Source organism: Trichechus manatus, unplaced genomic scaffold, assembly GCF_000243295.1.
Source record: "Trichechus manatus latirostris isolate Lorelei unplaced genomic scaffold, TriManLat1.0 scaffold00018, whole genome shotgun sequence".
Taxonomy (NCBI): Eukaryota; Metazoa; Chordata; class Mammalia; order Sirenia; family Trichechidae; genus Trichechus; species Trichechus manatus.
In genome coordinates this window covers 10,522,634-10,532,211 of record NW_004443954.1, presented here as the reverse complement: position 1 = coordinate 10,532,211, position 9,578 = coordinate 10,522,634, and the positions used below count along the sequence as shown (strand labels likewise).

Here is a 9,578-nt window from a genome sequence, read left to right as displayed (position 1 = left end):
ATTTGTCCTTTTGTGATTGACTTATTTCACTCAGCATAATGTCCTCCAGTTTCATCCATGTTATGAGATGCTTCACATATTCATTGTTGTTCTTTCTCGTTGCATAGTACTCCATTGTGTGTATGTACAATAGTTTGTTTATCCATTCATTTGTTGATGGGAGGTTTTATCATCTTTTGAAGTAGCTTTCAGAAGCCTAGCCTAAAGCTAGGAAGCAGAGCCACCTGGGCTCCAAAGTTACTTACAATACTGAGATTTAAAAATAAATCATTTATTCCTACACTCGGTCATCATACCCTCATTCACTCAATCAATCATTCAGAAATACTTACTGAGCACCAATTATATATCAGGCACCATTCTATAATGCTGTCTGTACCCTTTAGGAAATAGTGCAAGATACCTACTCTAGCAGTTTTAGTGCTCAATTGTTTCTCAATTTTTTTTTTTTTTTTTTTTTTAATTCAAGAGTAAAATAGCCCTAAAAATTTTCATTGGGTCCTACAGAACAAGGAGAACAAAAGAAAACCCAACGATTATTTTAATAAATTTCAACCTTAAAAATACTGTATTTGTCAGTACAAACAACTACTGACTTACTTTGGATCTGGTGGTCCATCTGACAGGGGTTTCATTGACAGTTTACATAATGACCTGAATACTAGAAAGGCATCCTTTTGTAAAATGTGGGAAAACTTAGCACCAGGTGAAGGTCCTGAAGAATTTCCAGATTCCTGAACAAATTAACATACCATGAAAATAAAGACATAGGTCAGTATAAAATAATGTATTTTATCTCATTCTAATGTAGCCTTCTAATGTATTTTATCTCATTCAGTAATACAGTGGGGCTTACCCCACCGGATGAAGAACGTGCCGTATTGTCTTTCTCTAGTCTGACACATCACCCCATCACGAACAATAAATTAATACTTGAAAAAGAACTGCATTCTTCTTAAATATTTCCTCTTTACCACAAAATAAACTTTTAAAATTTACCCAGTTCATAGAATTACTAACAAAAAAAACTAGCTCACCAGGCCCCGAAAAGATACCTCATCCAAAGGCCTAAATTATGCTTTCTTCTACCTGTCACTGGGTTTTATATTTTTTTCCTATTCTACTTTTTATCTACTCTTGAGCAGATATAAGACAATGGAGATCGTCAAGGGAACGTTCAAAGAAGTCGGTATTTGCCAAGGGTCAGCAAGGCAGGAAAACCTGCCCCGGCATATGGAGCACTAATTTAGGGTAGGACTCTCTTATCTAGAAAGATAAGAATAAAAACATACATAATATATGTGAGGAATGATGAGGAGGACCTGTTACTACCATAGTAGTGATGTCATCATAGCCTTGAGCAAAGGTAAAATAAAGTTATCCAACTTCTGAAAGCTCTTTCTCATCCTAGGAAACCAGAATTATCCTGTGAATATATGATGAGAATGTTCTTTTTCAATGTAATTTCAATTGGGCAGAGATGAAGGGAAGATGGGAACCCAGATGAGACATACCTTAAAGCTGGAAATTCGGCTATCAACACTAGAAGGGGATAAACTGCTCTGGCTTACATCAGTGAGAAAAAAAGTCTATTTTCCCAAACTGAAATCTGTCAGCATCATCAACTGGAGATATTCTCTACAAGGTGTTGGTAGCCCATATATCTGTAAGATTAATGAGTTCCCCCTACCCTACATACACATACTTATACCTGAGTATCATTGGAAGAGACAGATAATCTGTCATCAGGTAAGGATGGTGTATATGCAACAGAAATTGGTGTTCCAGGAATTCCGTTTGCTTGAATATTTTCACTGTCACTACCATCCTCTAAAGTTCCAACGTTGCCGTCTGCATTTGCATTTACAGTAGTCCCGTCTCCCATATCTAAAATGACAAGAATAAAAACCACACAAAATATATCTGAATTCACTAAAGTGTATTTAATTAAAAAGCATACAGTATTTAAAATGAAACGGCGGCAGAAAAGCAATATGAGTAATATGTACTGACACCATTTAAAGGTTACCAGACTTACTAGTAAGTACGTAACCATTTGAAATATGTCCAAATACAATCCTTAAATTGCTCTGGCAATGAAACACATTCAGTTGATGAAAGGCTAACCGTTACGTGCCAAAACAAATTTTACTTTCAGCCTTTATTAGTGTTTACTAACTGGGTTCTGATGAATGATAATGCCTTGAGATGTTAACAAAAGTTCCTCAAAATAAATCCCATTATCAAATAAGCTTAGGAAATGCTGGGAAACAGACTTCTTTATTACAGCCTTTAATTTGTTAATATACACTGAGCTCTTCAAGGGGGATATACAATATGTAGTGTTCCCAAAATTCATTTCACTAGTAACTCTGCTCCCTTTTATTTGGAATATCTCTAAGAACGTGTGTTCTTAGGAACACAGCTTAGAAATGACGGCCTATATCACTGCATGTTTTTCGTTATGTTACACTGAGTAATCATATGGGTAATTAACATAAACAAGTAACTTTCAGTAAAACAAACATAGATAATGCAATTAATACCTAGTCCCAGAACTACTCTAGATGTAGCTACTTAAAAAAAAGGAGCACGTACGTGTCTGTGGCCATAAGTCAGTAGTTACCTGGCAGGAAATTGTTCCTTTCTTGCTAAAACTGAAAAAAAAAAAACTATAAGCTAGCATGAGGGGAAAATACTGTATTATAAGGAGCACAGATTTGGGAATATGAAAGGCCTGAGTTTCAATCATGTCTCCACCATTTAAATGGGAAGTTATTTCATCTTTCTTTACCTCAGTTTATCAGCAAAATGGAGATAATAATGTCTATGCAGATTCGCCATATAGATAAACGTATATAAAAAACACGGTGCTCAACAAGTGGTACTCTTATTAATCGATAACATGTCTCCAACTTTTGACTGATTCAAGCAATGAATGGAGTAGCAGCTTCTGGTGTCCTTATCGTGCAGCTGCTTTCTGTTCTCCAAATGAGAACACACTGGGATTGATTAAGAGGGATAATTCCAAACTATGCTTTGCATTTAACAAGTGTTACATGAAAAACATAATCAGTGATAAAATACATTTGGGAAAATCTAGGTAAAACAAAACAGTTGCTTTCCGAGCAGATCCTTTGGAGTTTTAACATGCTTATGTTCAATATGCTAAATATTATTAAAACTTTTATTATTAAATGTATATATTACACAGTCAGATGAAATTCTATAAGACAGAATAAACTAATTTAAAGGGAAGTACAATACCTCCAACAACTATGTTCACCATTTCTTCTACAATGCTCTGTACAATGTCTTGTGGCTTTTCCTCCAGGTCATGATTTTCTCCATCATATAAGATATCATTTTTAGATAAGGCTTTAAAATAGAAAAATTCAAGAGAACAATATTTTAATTTTTTGTAAAACTTTACTACACATTTATGATGAAAAACTTTCCTAAACAATGCAGAATAAAAGAAAGAAATCAAACAGATATGGAAACCAGAAGTAATTACATGTTAAGGGAAAAAAAACTCTTCAAAAATTATAACCAAACAGACTAAGCTTAAAAATATTTTCCAAATTCAACTCAAGTTTCAACAATAATGTATTTGACAAGCTATTAAACGGTTGGAGCCCTGGTAGCACAGTAGTTAAGAGCTCGGCTGCAAATCAAAAGGTCGGCAGTTCAAATTAAATGGTTATTCAACTAAATTTTTTACACTTTTATTCCTTTAATAACCAAAATTTTTAGAAGTATTTTGAATAAAACACTTCTAACATGTCCCATACACTTCTCTCCCTTACCAAACAATAAATTAGCTGTAATTAAAGCTTGTTTTGATTACTTAGGCACATCAATAATAACAAGATCAACACTGTGCTCTGATACTGTGAGGTCCTTGTATAAGCAGAGATAGGGCTTTCTGGGCTTCCACCAGTGATTTCCAGCCCCTCCTTACTATTTTTTCCTCAATAAAATCTACATTTCCCCTGCAAAACTAAACTTAAGAAGTGAAAAAGAATTCATTCCCCTAATTTAATGTTAATGGAGAAAAGATTAACTATCAATCAGAGCTTCTCAAAAGCTTAAGAGAAACTGATGTCACTACACAAACTGATAATTTCCAGTAAAAGCCAATGAAACTTGACATTCCAGTTAGCTTATATAGATTGTATAGACCTCAAGAAGCCTCAGTTAGCACTTTAGGATCCTTTGGGATCTGGGACACCGTGCTGAGAGCCACTGCCCTACACCAAATGGCATCAGACTCTACTCATTAGCTGCCAGTGCTGCTCTTTCCACCTTCCTTGCCTGCCTGCCTGCCTCCCCCCTCCCCCTACACACACTACTACAAAGAACCACAAATCATAATGCTGGCTTCCAGAAGCCTGTCCTCCCTGTATTTCACTGCTCTTAATCTATTGTCTGCTTCATTTTACAAAATACTGAATGCCACAGGGGAAACCCATAAATAAGCGTGTCCAATCAGTAACCTTATTTTATAAAAAAATCCAAACACAATAGCATTTAGACTCTTCTGTGGAGTAAAACACATAAATGCCTTAACAGACAATTTTTCCACCATTCTCAAGTTTTTTTTATTTCAGTGCTCTATTTGGCCCAAATTACCTAGAGTCTGAAAATAAAAGTGTCAATGTAACTAAATATACTTAGCCATTAACCTAAAAGTGTGCACAAAGTGACTAGCAAATTAAGACTCAGTTCTTACATAAATTATCTATTAGAAGACCAAAAACGAGCAGTGTAACAATGGCTAATATTTACTGCATATAGCAAATGCTTAGAGAAGTTAACTATTATGTCCAAAGTCACACAGCTAGCAAGTGCCAGAGATGTGATTTAAACCAGGTCATTTGACTCCAGAGCGTGTACTCTTAATCAATGACTCTCAGCCAGAATGTTCCTTTACATCAGGCTGTTGAAAGAAAAGCATTTTAAAGCCAAAATAATTATTACGACAACACAGAGAACTATGTTGTATTTATAATTCTGAATCCTATAAGGCACCTAGAGTGGTGCCTTATACACAGGAGATGCTCCTACTCCTTGAGGTCTTAGCCCACATTGTTTCCTCTGTTGGAAAATTTCCCCAGATCTTCGGCTAGCCAATTTCTACCTTACCCATCAAGATTCAGCTAAAACATCACCACCTCCTCTAGAAAGGTATTCTCAGGAGACTCTATGTGTGCCACTTTCAGGACACTTACCACACTCTGCCTCATTTACGCAGGCCTGACCCTCCAGGCAGACTATGCATACACTAAGGTGTATCTCCGAGTTCTAGCACAGTGCCTAGGGCACAGACTGCCCAACAAAAGTGTGCTGAATGCATGAATGAACAAAGGAATGACTAAAGTCCCAGCTTTACTGAAGATTAGCCCTTTTACTCAGTCCCTTTATAAGCACACAGTGGAAAGTAGGGAAAATTTTGGAAAGGGCAGGCTAGAAAAATGTAGATCATTTAGGCTGTGTGGATTCACTATGAACCTGAGTAGTGTGACTGCTCAGTGTATCAAAACCATTTCTTCTAAAACACACAATACAAAACTACTAAAAAAGTAAGACAGCTTATTTCTATTCACGCCACTACTGTTGTTCATGCCACTATTACATGGGTTACGGAAAAGATACGGTTTAAAAAAAACGGCTAAAAATATATTATAGAAGCCTTTCCTCAAAGTGCAATAAAAACACAGACTTCAGATGAACTGTAACTATGTCCTAATCATCCTAGTTCTCGAGAACAGAATTTGGACAGGCAGCAGAATTTCCATGAGTTTTTGACAACAAGCTGAGGAGCATCAAAAACAACCCAAACTCTCTGGCAGTTACACAGAAGAGCTGAAGCTGAGAATAATGCTCAGAAAAGACTGACTCTGTGTGATTATTTTTCTCAGAGAAACAACTTTGTATAATAAATGTAATTTAATTTTTGTATTCTTACACACATTTTTCTTAAAAATAAATTACTTACATAAAAATACCATCAGAGAACATCTCAATTTTAGAGATCCCTATACATCAAAATACAAAAATAAATGAAATTTGCTTTCTATGTCAGTTGGTTACTCAAAGAATTTGGTTCTATGTTTAATTTCAGTACTTTTTTAAAGCATAATCACAGTATTTTCTGAACTGATAATATAATGATTTCCTAAACTTTTGGTCATATTCCAGAAAATCTTAGTAAACCGGTCCCCGTTTGTTATGAAACTAATCTTAAGAAAAAACCAAAGCTCATACATAACGTGCTAAGAGACATTTATAACTCTCTTTAGAAACATAAATCTTCTCCAAAGCAAGTCTAGAAGGCACACTGCTCCTGAGATGCTAATGAATACATAGTTATCATTTTAGGTGTCTTACAGGTTGAGGTCAAATCAACTCTGCCACCTAGAATGGAAGAAAAGTCCATAATCACAATGTATCTGGTATCAATTAAGTCCTACTACCCTCGCCACAGTTCTTCACCAAAAACTCTCATCCCAACCACACACACAAACACACATCCCACACCCCCTTCTGAAGAAGATTACTTTCAGCTGCAGTTGCCTGATCAGCTTCAGTCTGTTCATTTTCTGCACTGGAAAGATCAGATCCATTTTCAGGCTCTGTGTCATCCTGAAGGCTTTTATCCACATCATTTGTATGGGGGTCAAGGTCCCCTTCATGTTCTTGGGGCATATGATCAACAGTCTGAGGTGGCAGGTATCTGAGCTGAGGTGATTCAGGCTCATGATGGCTTCCTGGAGATTGCAGTAGCAGATGCTGCTGCCGATGCCTTTCCTTTTCCATTTGTTTGGCTTCCTGCAACTGAAAAACAGAATTTGAAAAGAATTTAATTTCCAGTATTAATCAAATAAGGTGTTTAAAATTTGCAGGTATAATGTTAGATCTAACTATAAATCCTCTGAATATAAGGTGCCACTCTATTTCTTGGTTTAGAAATTATAGTCCACCAGAAACAAAGAACATAAAAATAATTGTACTGGTGCACAAGACAAGAGAGGAGGACTTTCACTATATACCTTTTTCATTCTTTTTGGTGTTTCAAAGATGTAAATGTATTACCTAAACAAAAAATTAAACTATTTTTTTAAAAGCCTCAGCGTAAGATTGTTGCCAACAATGGATTTACCTAAAATCATACAAAAGTTCCACTAAGTTTGAAAACAAAACAAACTACTGTATAAAAGTGGATGGGGAGGGGTGGATATGCATGTATATGCACGTGTGCGTGTGTGTATATATATACACACACACATATATATACACACACACACACATAAATATCTCCTGGGTAGAACTAGCAGGAAGTTTGGAGGTTCGAATCCACCCAGAGGAACCTTGGAAGACAGACCTGGTGATCTGCTCCCAAATGGTCACAGACTTGAAAACCCTATGGAGCAGTTCTACTCTGCACACGAGGTCGCCATGAGTCAGAAGTGACTCGACAGCAACTAACATATGTGTGTGTGTTGTCATACATATACACAACACACATATGTATGTGTATATATTCATTTTTGCTGATACAATATAAAAGTCTAGAAAGATACACAAGAAACTAGTTACAAGGGTTACCTACGGAAGGTGGGGAGCCCTGGTGACACAGCAGTTAAGTGATACGGCTGCTAACTAAAAGGCTGGCAGTTCGAATCTAGCAGCGCCTCCTTGGAAACCCTATAGACAGCTCTACTCTGTCCTATAGGGTTACTATGAGTCGGAATCAACTCGATGGCAATGGCTGTTTTTTGTTTATGGGGGGGTTGGAAATGATCGAATGTGAGACAAGCATAGGAAGGAGATTTTTCAATGTATATCCTCTGTAACACATTCTTACATTGTCTTGTCAAACATATTTTTTAATAACAAAATAATAAAATTATATTTAGTAAATCAAACTGTAATGTGGGCTTAAATGCCTCTACTCAATCAGCCACATAATTAGTAGGAAAAGACTGTATCTACAAATGTTCCAACTTTATTTAAGAAGACTTATTATTACTATATATAATATCCATAAAACTGGCTCACTTAAAAGATGCTAAAATGGTTAACAATCAGGATCACAGGGTTTCTTTTTTTAGCACTTTACTGCTTTCACACACTTCTCTTTGATCCTCACGACCTGGTAAGAATGATTTTTACGGAATTAATTTTCACAAAGATAAAATATTTTACAGTATCAAATATGAATATTCAATATTCCCCAGTAATATTCCATAATATAGGGAAATACCAGAACTGTATGAATTTATAAAATAAATTTGAATTAGAAGATTTTAATGCCTAAAAAGTAGGAAGAGCCTTATAGTCCATATGGTCCAAATTCCTCATTTTACAGATAAGGAAACTGGTGGGCACAATGGTCCCAGTTGGAATCTGAATATTATGAAAACATTAATTTCCAAATTAACAGTACAGAGTCCAAGCCACTCAGCCAATTTCAACCAATGTGAACCACGGAGCAAGTGCACGCTCTGGAACCACAGACAAGCATGGGGTCCAATTCTAGCTGTTCCCTCATTCCAGAGTTGTAGAAACTCTAGCAACATCCTTGAAAAACAGAGGAAATGTTATTCCCTGAACTAAACCTTTAAACATTTTCATATTCTTTTGTACTTTCTAGAGGAGGGTTTCTCAACCTTGGCACTAATGACATTTTGGACAGGATAATTCTTGGGGGGTCAGAGGAGAGACAATGTCCTGTGCACTGTACAATGCTCAGCAGCATCCCTAGCCTCTAGTCACCCTATGACAATAACAGCCCTCCCAATATGACAATCAAAAATGTCTCAAATGTGCATCTAATTGAGAACCACTGTTTTAGAGGAACAATTAGCTTTTTTCCCGTTGAATTAATTTTAGGACTGAACTTTCTATAATAAAGTCTGGCAAGATTTCCGTTGTAGTTTTTTTTTTCTTTCGCGGGGGGTAAGGTTATGAGTAGTATATATAAATGAATTAGGCTTCTAGCTTGGAAGAAGTTTAGCAAATATGGAAGTTAAGTTAGTCTTCCCCCCTTTCCCATTTATCTGTAATTATTCCAAGTACAGAACTAAACATCCTTCGTGACATGAAACACGTTCTTACCTTTATCACCGTTCAGCTGTATGTTTATTTGTGTTTAAGGTTCATATTCCCCCCCCTTACCCTACAGTTTGTAAGATCTTTAAGGGCAGTGACCAAGTGTGTTCTGTTTATCACTGTAGACCTGAGGCCTATCACAGTGCAGGAGCATATGAAGAACTCAATAAAACTTGGTGAACAAATAAAATGAGTAAAACTTGTATTTCTGCCATTAAAAATTAAAATAAAATTGTTTTCAACCGCTTTCTCAAAAAAGAAGCAAAGTCACTGTTTATGGTTGCAAAATATTAGAAATAACCTAATGCTAATACATGGGAGAGTGACTGAACAGACTATGGTACATACTGTCTATAAAAAAAAAAAAGAATGAGGAAGATGTCTACGAAGTGATACGCAATGCTTACCATGACACAATGCTAAGTGAAAAAAGCAAAATGCAAAGAAATACCAATAGTATG

General features: G+C 36.0%; 1 protein-coding gene across 4 annotated transcripts in view; it reads right to left on the bottom strand.

Moving 5' to 3' along the window:
• Positions 1-9,578, bottom strand: part of ARFGEF1 (ADP ribosylation factor guanine nucleotide exchange factor 1) — a 141,130-nt gene that overhangs the window by 69,098 nt on the left and 62,454 nt on the right. For 3 of the 4 annotated variants that reach the window (XR_002823347.1, XM_004372541.2, XM_023727762.1), the window contains exons 6-9: positions 6,564-6,840; positions 3,268-3,378; positions 1,712-1,887; positions 601-734 (exon numbers count right to left, since the gene is read on the bottom strand). Coding sequence is in view for 3 of the 4 variants with exons in the window: in XM_004372541.2 (XP_004372598.1) it covers positions 601-734; positions 1,712-1,887; positions 3,268-3,378; positions 6,564-6,840 (698 nt within the window). In the remaining variant the exon portion in view is untranslated. Of the gene's footprint in view, positions 1-600; positions 735-1,711; positions 1,888-3,267; positions 3,379-6,563; positions 6,841-8,064; positions 8,159-9,578 lie in introns of all 4 variants that reach the window. The other variant, XM_023727761.1, reaches the window with a different exon arrangement.